General features: G+C 39.8%; 1 protein-coding gene across 1 annotated transcript in view; it reads right to left on the reverse strand.

The window, feature by feature from the left end:
* Positions 1 to 286: 286 nt before the first annotated feature.
* The window catches only part of LOC128246593 (sacsin-like), a 41,530-nt gene continuing 20,663 nt past the window's right edge, over positions 287 to 21,153 (reverse strand). The window contains exons 4-7 of the mRNA XM_052964859.1: positions 17,381 to 17,497; positions 7,543 to 7,690; positions 3,679 to 5,277; positions 287 to 3,380 (exon numbers count right to left, since the gene is read on the reverse strand). Of these exons, the coding sequence (XP_052820819.1) occupies positions 295 to 3,380; positions 3,679 to 5,277; positions 7,543 to 7,690; positions 17,381 to 17,497 (4,950 nt within the window). The 3' untranslated portion in view covers positions 287 to 294. The remainder of the gene's footprint in view (positions 3,381 to 3,678; positions 5,278 to 7,542; positions 7,691 to 17,380; positions 17,498 to 21,153) is intronic.

Genomic DNA, 21,153 nt, shown 5'->3' on the forward strand with positions numbered 1-21,153 from the left:
ATTAGCTTGAGATTTGTTTGTGTCATCTTCTGTTACTGTCCTTAAATGTCTTCTATTTGATGTAACCGTGAATTGGCCGTTTATGTGAAAGAAAAGTTTATTTGCAATTGGAAGTGGCAAAAAGAAGAAATACTTTCCTTGAGGATCCTTATAAGAATCATTTGACACAGTAATTGGGAAGCATTTCAGGACTCCATCAATACATTTTGCACATTCAACTGCAACTGAACCAAGAGGTAATGCACCATCGTCATTGCACGCGAAATCTAGTGTAGCTTGATTAATACCAGTTGCTCACGACACGAACCATTCTTTATCTGCTGTATGGTTTCGAGTACCAATTGGTATATTCTTGTGGGACTGATATGAAACGGAAATTTTCTGCATTGCTCTCAGTGGATTAGACTTGAGATCGTTGTTCTGCTTTCGTCTAATTGTTTCCTGAACAAAACCAATATTTCCAAGTGATTTTGGAATCAGGCAAGCTTGATCCTTTTGTAATTCGTACACCAATTTCATTTCACCTGGTGTTTCAGATTGATTTAGATGAAATATCTTTAGTTCATTTACATTCTGGTTGAAGAGGAACATGTTGGGTGCCATTTGTATCACTATCCCGAGCAGCTCTGTTATGTTTTCTTTAAAGTAGATCTTATCACTAATTTCACTCCCTCTTACTCTAAGAGGTAAGCGAAACAACGTTCCGTTGAAGAACGGGTTACTAGCACCCGTAAGGTTGCAACCAAAAATATCATCGAACACCTGAAACTGATGTTTTAACCTCTGTAGTGTTCGCTTGTTTCTTTCATTTTGAAAGTTTATTCTTATTTCTGGGTTTTTACCAGGCAAGGCTTTACTCAGGTGTGTCATATGAGGATCAAACATGACGAAACTGTCTCTAGAAACAAAGCTTGGCACATCTGTGACATTATACACTGAACAAAACCCAAGTCCAAATTTTCCAATTTTAGACGCATCTGTTTCTTTAGTAGCTCCACCCAATTTCGTTATATTTTTGAAATCCTTTTCGCTGAAAACTGCATCATTGAACGCCCATAGCGCTGGACCTTGAAACTGTTTCAGTTCCGGACTTAACAGCTTACTCTTAAGGTCGTCATTCGTCCGTTGGTCATAGAGTATAAACAGCTTGCTTGCACCAGCATCGTCAGCGTTTTGCAAAAGTTCCTTTGCTATTGCCAGGCCTTCGATGTAGCCCTCTTGTAACAGCATATGTATTCGTCGTGTCAGAGGTTCTTCTTGTCCCCACTCTTCAAATGCATCACTTGAGGACAGCAACTGTTGCATAGCCGATCGGACCCCAAGTGCTTTGGCCGTTAAATCTGGAACTTTCGGATTTATAAAATAAATATCTTCGTCGTCGTTGAAGGGATTGTCGTCGAAGTTACTTCCGAGATCGTCCAATGCACATTTTGAGACGGGTTGCAAAACGATTTGGTCCGGTGTATCGATCGGAAAAAGCAATCGTTCCCTGACAGAATCGTCATCAGTCTCTTCGAAATATTTTTCATTAATGGTATTCAAAATATCAATTGCTATCTTTAGAGTCTCGCTTTGGCCTCTCAGTGTACCGTTCACACTATCAGTATCGATTTCTGCTAACACCTTTAAATAAGTTTCGAGCCCTAACCTTGGTTGGCAACCAAGTCTTAGGCAAAATTCACTCACATCCATCATTTCACTTGGTAACAGTCTCATGTAATGATGCAAATTTACATCACCCTCCTGCGACTCAATGTAAATATTTGAAATTGGGGAAAAATCTGATCCATTCCATACACATGCCGCCAGGCCATTGTTAAATGTCTGGTCCCAATTCTGCTTCATTTCATCGAAAACATCATCATTTTCCATCGATAGCTCGGACAAATGTTTGTAGATATCAGTTATCATTTTTAAACACTCTGTTTTGTTCTGAGGCTGAAATACACTAATTACGTTGGAAAGATGGTCAATAACCTTCGTACATTTTGGAGTGTTGTTCCAGTTGTAAACGTTGGCAAGCTCTGGCAAGTCCTTGCAGTTGTAGACGTTAGTGACAGACCCAACAGTATATACCCATTTGGAGGATACAATAGAATCAGGAGACACCAAATTGGTGGATACGCGAGATTTTAGCGGCATATTTTGCGGATAGCTTTCATCATTAAAATCTACAACTATCCAGTGTTTATACTTGCTTTCTTTCACTGGAACTAAGTCAATGTGCTCATTCAAAAACGTCATAAGACTCTTTGACTTGCGCCTCGCCATTTCAAAGTTTTCTAGGGCCAAACATTCTACCCGTTCAATTGACGTTAGTATGTTTTCCTTCCTGATGTCAGTTGCTCTTTTTAAACCGATCCGAAACAAATTACTTAAAGTACAACTGTTAAAGTTTTCTTCGAAAACAGGAAACACTGATTCTGCAAGGAAAATATTCTTGAGCACCTCATCGCTGGGATCAAATAGTTCGCATGCTTTACAAGTCATATTTTCATCTGTCGTCAGGAATGCCGTTTGCTTAGATAGCATCAAGATTGTGTCGTCTTCTATATAAAGTGAATTATTCAGCAACCAAAACATTAGCTTCTGAAGAGCGTCGGTACTGTAGTGTTCCTTCTGTTGCAGTGCAAGCACTATCATATCTTTCGTTGTTTTTGCTTTTTTTCTCAATGCTTTCAGAAGGCATAATTCAGCTTTTGAGTTTGCCAATAACACAGGCATAGGAAATTCAACAGGGAAACTGTCAATGAAATATACGTCGCTAGAAAACTGTGCTAAAGTATGCTCCGGTTTCTTTTGGTCGGACTTAATAAAAATGTTCAAACGTTTCAACATTGACTGACAATCAATTGATATGGTTTTGTTTTCGAATACTTCAGAAAGAAATTCCCGTAAACAGTCTTTTTGACAATCTGTCGAATCTTCATTAAACTTTTGGGTTCGCTCAACACTTACACTTTCCATGGCAGACATAATGCCATGAGATGTATTGGGTAGAACGTAACTTCTGATACGAGCATCGTTACACCAATCTGGTAACTTATAAATGACGATAACGCCAAATAAACAAAATGATTGGTCAATACATTCTTCTTTTCTTTTGTCTTCAATATCAGGGGCAATCATAATTAAGTCTTTTAAACTTACCAAACGTAGAGTTGCGTCACGCTGACATGCCAGGAAAATTGGGAGGTTTTCAAATGCACACAAGTTGCTTCCCCATCTCGGCAAGATGATTTTGGTCCAAAGGTCCTTTATCCAACATTCTACTTCTGAATTCTGCACAGTTTCTACGCCGTGGACGTCAAAGAGGTTCAGTGCTTCAGAGATTAACTTGACGACGTCGGTAGTGTCTAGGTGTTTTAGTTGAAAAAGGCCTGCAGAAGATATGTGAAAAGGTTACGTAATAAAAATAATAATAATGATAATAATTATAATTGTATTAATATGAAAGGAGTAACAAAACAACAAATCTAACAACTATAGCGGGTACACGTAGAATCATTATTTGTTAATTATAATTTAAATATATGGAGAAGTCATATTTTAAAACATTATGCTGTTAAGTTCGGTATCCTATTAAACATTTTCTTTTCTATCCTTTTTCTTCATTCTAACCAATGAAATAGAAAAAAAGGCGAATGTCTTATCAAACTTGCAAACGCTTGCACATACCCGTTTTTTCCAAGTCTTTGAACAAAGTGTTGTGATGTTCAAAGGCTTGTACATCGAGAAACTTTTCGCTTTGGTCACTGAACAGTTTGGTTGTATCTTGATCCTCTACGTAAACAGAAGAAGCTGTTTTCTCGAATTTTGTGAATGTTGAATCGGCCAGTGGTAAAAGTTCAAGAGACTCGAATCGAGTAAAATCATTGTCAACTGAAAGGAAGTGGAGCAGGCTCAATTTTACTTCATTGTCTCGAGATTTGTAGGTTTCGTAAGCTAACAGGATGTTGCGCAAAAGAGCAGGTGTTAAGTATGACAATTTTCCTGGGTGAGTTCCTTCAAACGAATCCGCAACATGATAGCTAACGTCGGTAAGCGCAGGGTTGTCGGCCATGAAGACTGAAACAACATGCTCCCAAACTCTTTGTGGAACATTGGGGACCTTGTTCATGCACAAATACACAGCACTCTTTGGTTCTATCCAACTTAAATTTAGCGTCCTTAGTATCGGCTGTTTCCAAAGCAAACGCAGTGTCTCAGTACACAGTTTTAGCCATCTCTCATTAACTAGATTGGTATCGGGTATTGAATTACAGATACCCTTAACTAAGTGTGCCTTGCATCCGTTGTTTTTGCAGTACCGGACATTCTCCTTTATCAAACTTGCGTATGCGTGTGGTAGAATTTCAGACACCAACTTCAAGTTCCATTCAATTTTCTTGTCCACAACTTCGTTATCGGTATCCGGCCATCGTATATGCCTGCGATTCTGACTTAGCACGAAAAATGCATTCACATGCACAGGAAGTCCGGTCACCGCGCTAGACTCTTGCGGTAGAGGTTGATATACAAATACGTGGCCTTTGTTTCGATTGTACTCTCCCTTCTCCACAATAGGAGAAGCGAGTCCAACTAAATGCGGATTGCAAATGTCTTCATCGGCCAGTAATGTCCTAAATCGTTCCGACACGTCGCCTCCTTTCATAAAGCTAATCATAAACCATTTTGACACAGTGCAATTGCCAAAAATCTCCGTCTGCACTGTGACAGTTTCAGTCCACATTTTAGACTCAGCTGGTATCGATCTTCCTATCTCAGACACTTCCGCCAACATTTCTTTTCTTTGGTGTCGCAGGTTCCCCTTTTCATTATCAATGTTGACTTGACAGAATGGGGTGCCAATGCCTTTGTACATTTGATTTAAAATTCGAGATGAATCGGGAGCCACATGTTGTGATTTTTCTTTTGATGTATTCGCAAACATCTTCACTCTGCAAATCGTCTTTAGGAAGAGTAAGCTTCTCTTTGATTCATCGACAAATGCTTGCATAAGTCGTTCCACTTGATTTTCATCGCATATGCTTTCAGAAAGTTTGTTTGGTTCAGTTCTTAGGCCAAACCAAAACAAGGTACCCGGGAATCGCCCGCTGTCTAGAGTATCACTGTCAAACCCAAATAGACCGTCAAGAGCGCGAAGGCAAATGTTTATGTCAAGTCGACGCCATGTTCGTAGTTTATTTAATTTCATAGTGACACAGACCTTTCCTGGATTTCTCTCATGAGGATCGATGAAAAGTATCTTCTGACCGCTAACTATGCAGGGATGATCTGAAATTTGTTATGAACTTATAACTGTAGCAACGCATCGTGCATTTGTTATTGTATTAATGGTCAATTTGTTTAAACAAGAGGGCAATGAGACGGACGCTGGATGATGGGCAATGTGAACAATTCACCCTGAGCACTTTGTGTTCAATTGAGTTACAACATATATAAATATTATTGGGCCGAACGGCGAAACGGATAGATCGTCAAAATCTATTCATAAGTGTACTGTTGAAATCTGTGCAGAAATCATATTTAATCAGTATCACAAGGTAAAAGCCACATTCACGAAGAGCTAAACATCTATGTTCGATCATATGCTTAGTTTGTCCTATCTACATTTACATATGTAAAATGCAAATTTGACTATTCATATCTCAGAGTTATTTAATATTTCAAAAAGTTATATTCAGCAAACCACAATTATCGCTTCAAAAAGACAAATTCAAGCATAATAATTTCATAAATTACAGCGCTTTTAATTGGCAAATTAGAGAGTTTTTTTATAGTATTAGTCAAATGTTATTGACCCAATAAATACGATTTTTGCGCATCGATCATCGAGAAATAGTTATACACATGTTATGTGAGTTTTTATTAATTGTTGTCCTTAAGTTACATAGCTGAGGATAGCCAAATTACTTAAAGGAATAATTTTAGTGATACTGACACCAAAATACATACGAATCATGCGCATTCAATGTGTCACTATAGTTTTACGCACTATATAAACGTTTCAGTAATTTATGACAATTAGTAGCAAAGTAATAACACATTTAAGCCTTTTTTCCATTACTTGAAAGGTGATTTCTCTTGTAATAACGACGCGATCAAGATAAAACTACGCGTGCATCACCACTTCATAGTTATACACATTTGTTTCATTTCTACAATGAAAGGACAATTTCCAGCATTTGTATTTTTTAAACGGCAACAGCTATCGAGTTACTGACACGATGAAGACAAATCTTGAACGTGCACCACAGCACTCAGGACACATGAGTTATATACATAAAACGTTAATTAGCTTCGGTCAATTAGTTACATTGTAAAAACTCCTAGATAACCAATTTCAGCTTTCTTATATATGTAAAGGGCAATAACTCTTGTGTTAATGACCGGATTCAGATGAATCGTGTGTATGCACCAGGGCACCATAGTTATACACACATGGCATCAGTTTCATTCATTTATGTGATACGTTACATAGTCATTGCTCCAGACGGATATTTGTAGCTCTTTTTCATTTATTGAAGGGAAATAACTCTTGGGTTACTTACCTGAACTAGATCAATAGCTTACATGTTTATCAGTGCCCAATGGTTATACGCACATGGCTTAAGTTAAATTAATCTTTGTTCAAAAGATTTATAGGTATGGTTATGGACTGACGGACGAACGGACAACGTTTAAATGTTCATCCCTCCACCGATTTTGACAGCGGGGGATAATTGAACAACAAGGTCAGCTACGTTTTAGCAATACGATCTCACGTTCATGATCACGAATATTTTTTATATAGTTTTAATTTCAATTTAAAAAACAACAACTTATTTTTGCTTGTAATAAACTTAATGAATTAAGCCCAGTTGTCATTTGTCCCATTTATTTGTTTATATTTGCGAATAAATAAATTATTAGCTGCATTCGGCCTCTTAGACGCCTCTTATTAAAATTTGACTATTATTGGAACGTCTCAACAAAACCATCACTTTGTTCAAACTTATTTTAAGATATGACTCGGACAAGCAGCAGTTATAAACAAGACACCAAATGGCGACATGTCGAGCCCGTTTAAAGATTATTTGACACAGACATAATGATATTCTATGCAAATGAAACACATAATCACATGGAGTTCAATAATACGTGTACCTGCACCAAATGGCGACATGTCGAGCCCGTTTAAAGATTATTTGACACAGACATAATGATATTCTATGCAAATGAAACACATAATCACATGGAGTTCAATAATACGTGTACCTGCGAAACCACGCCTCAGCATGGTGAACCTCCATGGCATTTTTTTGAAATCCTATATTGTATGGTAAAGAGGCAGCCCGGATAAGGCTCAGTCCAGATCAGTCCTATCATTTGTACTCATTTTGACATTTCACTATTAAGTTCGAGCTTGATCTTTGAAGTACATACCTGGGTATTGTGAGCAAAACGACATCTCATCATGTTGAACCTTTATGGCAAGCCTTTTGAAATCCTATAATGAATGGTCAAAATACAGCCCGGACAAAAAAGTCATTATTTTACCTGTCAAATGAAAGACGGATTTGAATCCCAGGCCATATTTTCCAATTTTCATCGGGTCGTCAGCCTTGATGCTAGCATATATCTGTCGGATGCCCCGCCAGTCGTCCTCGGTAAACTCAGCGTCGTTGTAGAAAACCAGAGCCGGTGCCTGGAAAAACGAACCATTAAGATCATGTGGTGTATAATTAAACACACTCATACAGATATTGGTTGCCCGATTATGTCGAGCATTGTTCGTTTATTTATAAAGGACATTACTAACGGTGGTTTGTCCAATCGCTTGTAGTTGTCAACAAAATGTAAATGTTCATTGAATTAAATCGTGCAATTGTATTGTTACTTCCTATTTACGGTTGATGAGATGTTTCAACTTGCTTTCAACAGATGATGCGGTGTTGCTTTTGAATTTAACAGTTAATACGATGATGTTACTTGGTTATTACCGTCGAGGCGAAGGTTTCACTTACGTTTAACAGTTGGTGCGATGTTGGTACATGTATCTAACGTTGATGCAGTGGTATGGATTGCTTTTAACGGTAGATACAATGATGTAACAAGACGCCAATGCGGCAACGCCGCATTCAAGCCTGATTTTTATTTGACGATAAAATTTTGCAAACCGAGGATTTGAGCTAGTATTCTAGTATTTTTAAACAAAAAGACCCATATTTATACTTATCGGAGATATCGTTCATACAAATAGCCTGATGAACAGAATCTATTCTATTTGTGTGAGGAAAAATGAGCATTTTAAAAATTCATCAGCTTTTTCATTAAGATCTGTCCCAGAGACCTAACTTTTGACCCTAGATGACACACTTTATCATCTAAGATTTCATGTACACAAATATTTTTAAAGTTAATTAAAAAAATTGAAAAATATGGGTAGATATGAAATTCATGATTGGGATATTTGTTTATAAAATAGAAATTAAATTTAGTTGTTGCCTGCAAAATATTGATATGTTTGGTAAGAATTGTGTAGGCATGATTATATGAAATGGTTAACCTTAAGTGATAATGGTAATCACTTAAAAGGCAATCCAGACAGCTTTGTGGTCAGTCCAGAAAGTTTCCATGACATCTGTTTTGTGAGGCATATATCTGAGATATATATCTGGTCCAAGCCAGAGTGGTAGTCTGTATTTTCACATGGAGGTGAAGGCTTTATCAAGGTATGCTCCGGACAAGAAAAAGTAACAAAGGGCAGTAACTCTGTAATAAGCTGAATAGAGTATAGAGTTATGGTTATTATACACTGCACTTCATCTCATTATGCTCTACCATTGTATGAAGTTTGATTACCATTGGATAAAAACTCCTGATTTTATTACATAAAATGAAAACTTTAACGCAAAATTGTTAACGCCCGCCAGCGCGACCACCAGCCCGCCCGGTTTTCGCCATTTTATAACCCGTCAGTGTTCGATGAAAAATCCGGCTAAAAAGCTTTCAGCAGTTGATATGATATTATTAATTGCTTTTAACGGTTAATGCAATAGTGTGTTTTGCTTTAAATGATGACTTGCTTTAAATGTATAGTGCAACGTTGTAACTTATTTTAACGGTTAATGAGACGATGTTCCTTGCTTTAACGGTTGCTGCGATATTCCTTTATCCTTTCCAATGATGTTGGTACAATATTGTTACTTGCTTTTGACGGGTGATGAGATGACGTTACTTGCTTTTGACGGTTAATGCGATAGTGTTACTTGCTTTAAGGGTTGATTTGAGTAAGTGAGATGTTTTAACTTGCTTTTGACAGTAGATGCGATGGTGTTACTTGCAAACAACAACATCGCATACCGGTTACTAGTTTTTTTCCGGTTGATTCGATGTTGTAACTTGCTTTTACCGGTTGATTCGATGTTGTTACTTGCGTTTAAAGGTTACTACTATGTAAGTTTCTTTTAACGGTTGACAAATTGGTGCACATTAACCAGAACGGCTGGTGCGATTTAACGGTTGGTTTGATGTGGTAATTTGCGTTCAACGACTGTTGCGATGTTGTTACTTGCTTTCGACGGCTAGTGCGATGTGGTTACTTGCTTTCAACGGTTGGTGCGATCTGGTTACTTGCTTTCAACGGCTGGTGCGATGTTGTAACTTGCTTTCAAAGGTTGGTGCAATTTGGTTAGTTGCTATTAACGGTTGGTGCGATGTGGTTACGTACTATTAACGGCTGGTGCGATATGGTTACGTACTATTAACGGTTGGTGCGATATGGTTACGTACTTTTAGCGGTTGGTGCGATGTGGTTACGTATTATTTACGGTAAGTGCGATGTGGTTACGTACTATTAGCGGTTGGTGCGATGTGGTTACTTACTATTAACGGTTGGTGCGATGTGGTTACGTACTATTAGCGGTTGGTGCGATGTGGTTACGTACTATTAGCGGTTGGTGCGATGTGGTTACGTACTATTAACGGCTGGTGCGATGTGGTTACGTACTATTAGCGGTTGGTGCGATGTGGTTACTTACTATTAACCGTTGGTGCGATGTGGTTACGTACTATTAGCGGTTGGTGCGATGTGGCTACGTACTATTAGCGGTTGGTGCGATGTGGTTACGTACTATTAACGGCTGGTGCGATGTGGTTACGTACTATTAGCGGTTGGTGCGATGTGATTATTTCCTTTGAACGGCAGATGCGATGTGGTTACTTGCTTTCAACGGTTGGTGCGATGTGGTTACTTGCTTTCAACGGTTAGTGCGATGTGGTTACTTGCTTTCAACGGTTGGTGCGATGTAGTAACTTGCTCTTACGGGTTGGTGCGACGATGTTACTTGCTTTCAACGGCTGGTGCGATGTGGTAACTTGCTTTCAACGGTTGGTGCGATGTTGGTTGGTGCGATGTAGTAACTTGCTTTCTACGATTGGTGCGATGTTATTAAATGTTTTCAACGGTTGGTGCGATGTGGGTTGTTGCGCTGTAGTTACTTGCTTTCAACTGTTGGTGCGATGTTGGTTGTTGCGATGTAGTTACTTGCTTTCTACGATTGGTGCGTTGGTATTAAACATTTTCAACGGTTGGTGCGATGTGGGTTGGTGCGATGTAGTTACTTGCTTTCTACGATTAGTGCGATGTTATTAAATGTTTTCAACGGTTGGTGCTATGTAGTTTGTTGCGCTGTAGTTACTTGCTTTCAACAGTTGGTGCAATGTGGGTTTGTGGGATGTAGTTACTTGCTTTCAACGGTTGGTGAGATGTAGTTACTTGCTTTCAACGGCTGGTGCGATGTAGTTACTTGCTTTCAACTGTTGGTGCGATGTGACCACTTACTTTCAACGGTTTGTGAGATGTAGTTACTTACTTTCAACCGTTGGTGCGATGTGGCTACTTGCTTTCAACGGTTGGTGCAATGTGGGTTGGTGTGATGTAGTTACTTGCTTTGAACGGTTGGTGCGATGTGGCTACTTGCTTTCAACTGTTGGTGCAATGTGGCTACTTGCTTTCAACGGTTGCAACGTGCGATGTGGGTTGGTGCGATGTGGCTACATGCTTTCAACGGTTGGTGCAATGTGGGTTGGTGAGATGTAGTTACTTGCTTTGAACGGTTGGTGCAATGTGGGTTGGTGTGATGTAGTTACTTGCTTTCAACGGTTGGTGCAATGTGGGTTGGTGAGATGTAGTTACTTGCTTTCAACGGTTGGTGCAATGTGGGTTGGTGTGAGGTAGTTACTTGCTTTCAACGGTTGGTGCGATGTGGCTACTTGCTTTCAACTGTTGGTGCAATGTGGCTACTTGCTTTCAACGGTTGGTGCGATGTGGGTTGGTCCGATGTGGCTACTTGCTTTCAACGGTTGGTGCAATGTGGGTTGGTGAGATGTAGTTACTTGCTTTCAACTGTTGGTGCGATGTGGCTACTCGCTTTCAACGGTTGGTGTAATGTGGTCACATGCTTTCAACGGTTGGTGTAATGTGGGTTGGTGCGATGTGGCTACATGCTTTCAACGGTTGGTGCAATGTGGGTTGGTTCGATGTAGCTTTTTGCTTTCAACTGTTGGTGCGATGTGGTTACTTGCTTTCAACAGTTGATATGATGTGGGTTGGTAAGATGTAGTTACTTGCTTTCAGCGGTTGGTGCGATGTGGTTACTTGCTTTAAACGGTTGGTGCGATGTGGTCACTTGCTTTCAACTGTTGGTGCGATGTGACTACCTGCTTTCAACGGTTTGTGCGATATGGTTACTTGCTTTCAATGGTTGATGCGATGTGGCTACTTGCTTTCAACGGTTGGTGCAATGTGGCTACTTGCTTTCAACAGTTGATATGATGTGGGTTGGTGCGATGAGGTTACATGCTTTCAACGGTTGGTGCAATGTGAGTTGGTTCGATGTAGCTTTTTACTTTCAACTGTTGGTGCGATGTGGTTACTTGCTTTCAACAGTTGATATGATGTGGGTTGGTAAGATGTAGTTACTTGCTTTCAGCGGTTGGTGCGATGTGGTTACTTGCTTTCAACGGTTAGTGCGATGTGGTTACTTGCTTTCAACGGTTGGTGCGATGTGTTTACTTGCTTTCAACGGTTGTTGCGATGTGGTTACTTGCTTTCAACGGCTGGTGCGGTGCTGTTACTTGCTTTCAATGGTTGGTGCGATATGGCTACTTGCTTTCAACGGTTGGTGCGGTGTGGCTACTTGCTTTCAACTGTTGGTGCAATGTGGCTACTTGCTTTCAACGGTTGGTGCGATGTGGGTACTTGCTTTCAACGGTTGGTGCGATATAGTCACTTGCTTTCAACGGTTGTTGCGATGTGGCTACTCGCTTTCAACGGCTGGTGCGGTGCTGTTACTTGCTTTCAATGGTTGGTGCGATGTTGCTTCTTGCTTTCAAATGTTGGTGCGGTGTGGCTACTTGCTTTCAACTGTTGGTGCAATGTGGCTACTTGCTTTCAACGGTTGGTGCGATGTGGGTACTTGCTTTCAACGGTTGGTGCGATATAGTCACTTGCTTTCAACGGTTGGTGCGATGTGGCTACTCGCTTTCAACGGTTGATGCGATGTCGTTACTTGCTTCCAACGGCTGGGGCGGTGTTGTCACTTGCTTTCAACGGTTGGTGCGATGTTGTAACTTGCTTTCAAAGGCTGGTGCGGTGTTGTCACTTGCTTTCAACGGTCGGTGCGATGTGGTTACTTACTTGCAACGGTTGGTGCGATGTTGTAACCTGCTTTCAACGGTTGATGCGATGTTGCTACTTGCTTTCAACGGTTGGTGCGATGCCGTTTCTTGCTTTCGATGGTTGATGCGATGGTGTTACTTGCTTTCAACGGTTGGTGCGGTGTTGTCACTTGCTTTCAACGGTTGGGGCGATGTGGTAACTTGCTTTCAACAGTTGGTGCAATGTGGTTACTTGCTTTCAACGGTTCGTGCGATGTGGTAACTTGCTTTCAACGGTTTGTGCGATGTGGTTACTTGCTTTCAACGGTTGGTGCGATGTGGTTACTTGCTTTCAACGGTCGGTGCGATGTGGTTACTTGCTTTCAACGGGCTGGTGCGGTGTTGTCACTTGCTTTCAACGGTTGGTGCGATGTGGTTACTTGCTTTCAACAGTTGATATGATGTGGGTTGGTAAGATGTAGTTACTTGCTTTCAGCGGTTGGTGCGATGTGGTTACTTGCTTTCAACGGTTGGTGCGATGTGGTTACTTGCTTTCAACGGTTGTTACGATGTGGTTACTTGCTTTCAAAGGTTGTTTCGATGTGGTTACTTGCTTTCAACGGCTGGTGCGGTGCTGTTACTTGCTTTCAATGGTTGGTGCGATATGGCTACTTGCTTTCAACGGTTGGTGCGATGTTGCTTCTTGCTTTCAAATGTTGTTGCGGTGTGATTACTTACTATTAACGGTTGGTGTGATGTGGTTACTTGCTTTCAACGGTTGGTGCGATGTGGGTACTTGCTTTCAACGGTTGGTGCGATGTAGTCACTTGCTTTCAACGGTTGGTGCGATGTGGCTACTCGCTTTCAACGGTTGATGCGATGTCGTTACTTGCTTCCAACGGCTGGGGCGGTGTTGTCACTTGCTTTCAACGGTTGGTGCGATGTTGTAACTTGCTTTCAAAGGCTGGTGCGGTGTTGTCACTTGCTTTCAACGGTCGGTGCGATGTGGTTACTTACTTTCAACGGTTGGTGCGATGTTGTAACCTGCTTTCAACGGTTGGTGCGATGTTGCTACTTGCTTTCAACGGTTGGTGCGATGCCGTTTCTTGCTTTCGATGGTTGATGCGATGGTGTTACTTGCTTTCAACGGTTGGTGCGGTGTTGTCACTTGCTTTCAACGGTTGGGGCGATGTGGTAACTTGCTTTCAACAGTTGGTGCAATGTGGTTACTTGCTTTCAACGGTTCTTGCGATGTGGTAACTTGCTTTCAACGGTTTGTGCGATGTGGTTACTTGCTTTCAACGGTTGGTGCGATGTGGTTACTTGCTTTCAACGGTCGGTGCGATGTGGTTACTTGCTTTCAACGGCTGGTGCGGTGTTGTCACTTGCTTTCAACGGTTGGTGCGATGTGGTTACTTGCTTTCAACGGTTGATGCGATGTGGTTACTTGCTTTCAACGGCTGGTGCGGTGTTGTCACTTGCTTTCAACGGTTGGTGCGGTGTTGTAACTTGCTTTCAACGGTTGGTGCGATGTTGTTACCTGCTTTCAACGGTTGGTGCGATGTTGTTTCTTGCTTTCAACGGTTGGTGCGATGCCGTTTCTTGCTTTCAACGGTTGATGCGATGGTGTTACTTGCTTTCAACGGTTGATGCGATGATGTTACTTGCTTTCAACGGTTACTGTGTTGTGGTAACTTGCTTTTAACGGTTGATGTGATGTGGTTACTTGCTTTCAACGGTTGGCGCGAAGTGGTTACTTGATTTCAACGGTTGGCGCGATGTGGTTACTTGCTTTCAACGGTTGGTGCGATGTGGTTACTTGATTTCAAAGGTTGGTGCGATGTGTTACTTGCTTTAAACGGTTGGTGCGATGTGGTAACTTGCTTTCAACGGCTGGTGCGATGTGGTTACTTGCTTTCAACGGTTCGTGCGATGTGGTAACTTGCTTTCAACGGTTTGTGCGATGTGGTTACTTGCTTTTAACGGTTGGTGTGATGTGGTAACTTGCTTTCAACGGTTGGTGCGATGTGGTTACTTGCTTTCAACGGTTGGGGCGATGTGATAACTTGCTTTCAACGGCTGGTGCAATTTGAGTACTTGCTTTCAACGGTTGGTGCGATGTGGTTACTTGCTATTAACGGTCAATACGATGATGCCACTTGTTTAAAATCGTTGATGCCATGTTTAATATTGCTTTATGTATAAACTTTTGGTTATTGCTTTAATGGTTGATGCGATGTTGTTATGTACTTAAAACGTTAAAGCGGCGTGTGTTTTTTTAGTTTTTAACAGTTTTTGCGAGGTTGTTGCCAATATTAAAGGGTTGCTGTGATCTTGTTATTTAACAGCTTTACTATGTGTAGTTGACGGACGGCTTACAAACGTCTAAAAAACGCTACGATCACTCCGCCAATTCTTTATCTTTAAAATGTAAATTCATGTCATCAGTTTCGAGATATTTGGGCCAGACCTTTCGACATAATCGTTTAAAAAACAATCCCGGTTGCCCCTGATATTTTGATACTATTGTAAAGAGTTGTACGAGTAGAAAAAGAAAATATATACTAGTCAATTTATATTATATACCTTCTGTTATTTACATTACACTTTAGATATGGTGACGGTCGGGTGCAAATGTTTGTGTATATGTTTTTACTACTCTGTTTGAATTTCACTCACTCACTCACTCACTCACTCACTCACTCACTCACTCACTCACTCACTCACTCACTCACTCACTCACTCACTCACTCACTCACTCACTCACTCACTCACCCACACCCAAACCACCCACCCACCCACTCGCTCGCTCGCTCGCTCGCTCCAGCCAGTCCGGAAATAATGGCGTTGCGTCATTTATGTTGGAGGCGAGATATATATATAGCTTCAGGCTCGTGCCTCCGCAAATGTCCATATACATATGTAGTCATTATTTAAATGAGTCGTTTAGTAGTCTAGGCATGCGCATTTACTTATATAAAGGCATTCGCAGAACATTTCGCACTGGGCACTAAGAAAATTAGGATTTACCTTTTATCTTCTAAACAATAAGTCGAGGTTTAGAAGACCAACAAATAAACACTAACTTTTATATGGGGTCACTAGGTATTCAAATTTAACATTGCGGCTAATGGCGCGATATAACAGACTTCGTTTGTACATTGGGTCTCTAAAATGGAAAATATTTGATGATACAATCGAAAGTTGTACTATTATTTATTGAAGCTCTCAATCAATAAGTTTGATTTAACTCCATGCCATTAAAAATAACTATTCTACAATACTGAAATGCAGTTTAAAGGAAACAATGTTTAACAAATAATTATTGACAAACAATATGGCCTTTTAAGATCAAGTGTATTTAAAAAAGCGATAATCTTTAATGTATTCTATCATTAAAACGCTTCAAAGACCCAGACAAAATATTATATAAACGATCCACAGACCCAGATAAAAACACCCTTTGTATTTATTGTGTGTGCATTATAACCAAATAACTCGGATTAAGTACCGTGAATGATAAGGTTTGGCAATTCATGAAGTAAAAACAAGCGTGCGGGATTGCATGCATTTTCTAAAAATGGTCGCTTATCATTTCCTTCTTCGTAGACAAACAACCTAATTTTCTGAAAATGAAGGATCGTATGTTTTTCATAAATCTTATCAATAGACTTTCAAAAAAAACTTCGATAGTTGAAGAAGTTTATGCATGTGTTTATTATAAACTGATATCAATTTACAGTAAATATCATGCGAGTCGTAGAAATAATCGAGTCCTGGCCAAAGTAAATGTATAGAAGTAGACCATTTTATTACCTATAAGCTCGCAGCCCATGAGTTACATATAATATAAACATGTACATTATATAAACATTGCCGATAGAACAATTTTCAGAATCAATCATAATGTATAAACAAAATAAAGTGTTTTTCGGCGGTGTTGTAATCTGCTTAATGGATTTTTGATGGTAAGAGCTCTTCTAAGTCATGGTTAGATGACATGAATTAAAATCGTAATGATTAAGAATGTGTGTAGTGACGGCAGCGAACCTCTTTTGCTGACTCATTGTCAACGAAAAATCTGACGCTGGGGTTGTGTATCGGATGAGAGGCAGTGGGCAGACCTTTAAACACCGGTTAAAGTTGGAATTCTTAATGATTAAGTGATTAAGCATAGCACTTAATAATTGCTGATATGCAATTTCATTTCCTGTAAATGTTGGTTGCATTCTAAGTAATAGTTAGATGGCATGAAGTATATTCTTAATGATTAAGAATGGCCTGAGTGAGCGTAGCGAACGAACCCTGCTTCATCAATTAAATTGTAATTCAGGTCATCTAGTTGAATTAGAACACAACCTCATTGGCTGACACATTGTCAACGCAAATCTTCATTATGGCAACTTCCTGCGTATTTTGATAGCATTATTATTTATATATATATATATATATATATATATATATATATATATATGTGTGTGTGGGGGATACTATGACATGATACTTTTCTAAGGTCCTGACGTATCACGCCGTGTTCGCTGTGTAAACGCGTATCAGTCGAGACCGCGTAGAAATAAATACTATAATAGGATATTTCATTCTTGTCAAAATATGCGATATATTGAATGTATTCATAATTGATCTTGTTTGTCAGAAAAGGGAACTTATGAGCTGAACATGAGCAATAATGAAGTTGTGGGCAGATTTTAGGACTAGACCACACTATTGATCCTACCTTGAAGAATTTCCGGAAGCGATCACCGCGGGTTGGAGGCTCATGGTTAAAGGTTTCTCCTTGGTAAAGTACCCGTAACTCGGACGCCCCCGCATCGTCTGCGTTCTGTACCAGCTCCTACGGAAAATGAATGCAAAACAATATTATTTGCGTTTGTTTTAACCAAACAAAAACAATGGCATCTGGATATTTATCTTAATGACACTTTCATCATAACCGATACCTATTTTTGCGGTTTTTGTCATAATGAGACCTTAATCATAACCTTAATAATCAGTACATCATTCCTATATTGGTCCAGGATGATACGCCGGAGCTGGTCGATGATGGGCGGCTGCTCGATCCCCGCATACATACATTAATGACACCAACATCACTACCCTTATCTATTGTGGGACATATACATTAACGACACCTACATCCTTACCCTTATCTATTGTGAGATATATACCTTAATGACACGAGCATCACAACACTTATCTATTGTAGGGCGTATACCTTAATGACACCAGCATCACTACCCTTATCTATTGTGGGGCATATACCTTAATGACACCAACATCACTACCCTTATCTATTGTGGGGCGTATAACTTAATGACACCAACATCACTACCCTTAACTATTGTGCGGCGTATACCTTAATGACACCAACATCACTACCCTTATCTATTGTGGGACATATACATTAATGACACCTACATCACTACCCTTATCTATTGTGAGATATATACCTTAATGACACCAGCATCACAACCCTTATCTATTGTGGGGCGTATACTTTAATGACACCAACATCACTACCCTAATCTATTGTGGGGCGTATACCTTAATGACACCAACATCACAACCCATATCAATTGTGGGACGTATACCTTAATGACACCAACATCACTATCCTTATCTATTGTGGGGCATATACCTTAATGACACCAACATCACTACCCTTATCTATTGTGGGGCATATACCTTAATGACACCAACATCACTACCCTTATCTATTGTGAGACATATACCCTAATGACACCAACATCACTACCCTTATCTATTGTGGGACATATACCCTAATGACACCAACATCACAACCCTTATCTATTGTGGGACATATACCTTAATGACACCAACATTACTACCCTTATCTATTGTGAGACGTATACCCTAATGACACCAACATCACTACCCTTATCTATTGTGGGACATATACCCTAATGACACCAACATCACAACCCTTATCTATTGTGGGACATATACCTTAATGACACCAACATTACTACCTTTATCTATTGTGGGACGTATACCCTAATGACACCATCATCATTACAATTATCTATTGTGGGACATATACCTTAATGACACCAACATCACTACCCTTATCTATTGTGGGACATATACCCTAATGACACCAACATCACTACCCTTATCTATTGTGGGGTGTATACCTTAATGACACCAACATCACTACAATTATATATTGTGAGACATATACCTTAATGACACCAACATCACTACCCTAATCTATTGTGGGACGTATACCTTAATGACACCAACATCACTTCCTTTATATATTGTGGGGCGTATACCTTAATGACACCAGCATCACAACCCTTATCTAGTGTGGGGCGTACACCTTAATGACACCAACATCACTACCTTTAACTATTGCGGGACATATACATTAATGACACCAGCATCACAACCCTTATCTATTGTGAGATATATACCTTAATGACACCAGCATCACAACCCTTATCTACTGTGGGGCGATTACCTTAATGACACCAACTTTACTACCCTAATCTATTGTGGGGCGTATACCTTAATGACACCAACATCACAACCCATATCAATTGTGGGACGTATACCTTAATGACACCAATATCTTTACCTGTATCTATTGTGGGGCGTATTCCTTAATGAAACCACCATCACAACCCTTATCTATTGTGGGACATATACATTAATGACAACAACATCACTACCCTTATCTATTGTGGGGCATATATCTTAATGACACCAACATCACTACCCTTATCTATTGTGGGACATATACCCTAATGACACCAACATCACTACCCTTATCTATTGTGGGACATATACCTGAATGACACCAACATCTATACCTTTATCTATAGTGGGGTGTATACCTTAATGACACCAACATCACTACCCTTATCTATTGTGGGACATATACCTTAATGACACCAACATCACTACCATTATCTATTGTGGCACATATACCATAATGACACCAACATCACTACCCTAATCTATTGCGGGACGTATACCTTAATGACACCAACATCACTTCCTTTATCTATTGTGGGGCGTATACCTTAATGACACCAGCATCACAACCCTTATTTATTGTGGAGCATATACCTTTATGACACCAACATTACTACCTTTATCTATTGTGGGACATATACCTTAATGACACCAACATCACTACCCTTATCTATTGTGGGACATATACATTAATGACAACAACATCACTACCCTTATCTATTGTGGGGCATATATCTTAATGACAACAGCATCACTACCCTTATCTATTGTGGGACATATTCCCTAATGACACCAACATCACTACCCTTATCTATTGTGAACGTATACCCTAATGACACCAACATAAAAACCCTTATCTATTGTGGCGCGTATACCTTAATGAGACCAAAATCACTACCCTTATCTATTGTGGGGCGTATACCTTAATGACACCAACATCACTACCCTTATCTATTGTGGGACATATACATTAATGACACCAACATCACTACCCTTATCTATTGTGAGACATATACCCTAATGAAACCAACATCACTACCCTTATCTATTGTGGGACATATACCTTAATGACACCAACATCACTACCCTTATCTGTTGTGGGGCGTATACCTTAATGACACCAGCATCACAACCCTTATCTATTGTGGGACATATACATTAATGACAACAACATCACTACCCTTATCTGTTGTGAGACATATACCTTAATGACACCAACATCACTACCCTTATCTATTGTGGGGCGTATACCTTAATGACACCAGCATCACAACCCTTATCTATTGTGGGACATATACATTAATGACACCAACATCACTACCCTTATCTATTGTGGGGCGTATACCTTAATGACACCAGCATCACAACCCGTATCTATTGTGGGACATATACATTAATGAAACCAACATCACTACCCTTATCTATTGTGGGACATATACCTTAATGACACCAACATCACTACCCTTATCTGTTGTGGGGCGTATACCTTAATGACACCAGCATCACAACCCTTATCTATTGTGGGACATATACATTAATGACACTAACATCACTACCCTTATCTGTTGTGAGACATATACCTTAATGACACCAACATCACTACCCTTATCTGTTGTGAGACATATACCTTAATGACACCAACATCACTACCCTTATCTGTTGTGAGACATATACATTAATGACACCAACATCACTACCCTTATCTATTGTGAGACATATACATTAATGACACCAACATCACTACCCTTATCTATTGTGAGACATATACCTTAATGACACCAACATCACTACCCTTATCTGTTGTGAGACATATACCTTAATGACACCAACATCACAACCCTTATCTATTGTGGGGCATATACCTTAATGACACCAGCATCACAACCCTTATCTATTGTGGGACATATACATTAATGACACCAACATCACTACCCTTATCTATTGTGGGGCGTATACCTTAATGACACCAACATCACTACCCGTATCTAT

The sequence above is a fragment of the Mya arenaria genome, chromosome 9 (assembly GCF_026914265.1).
Source record: "Mya arenaria isolate MELC-2E11 chromosome 9, ASM2691426v1".
Taxonomy (NCBI): Eukaryota; Metazoa; Mollusca; class Bivalvia; order Myida; family Myidae; genus Mya; species Mya arenaria.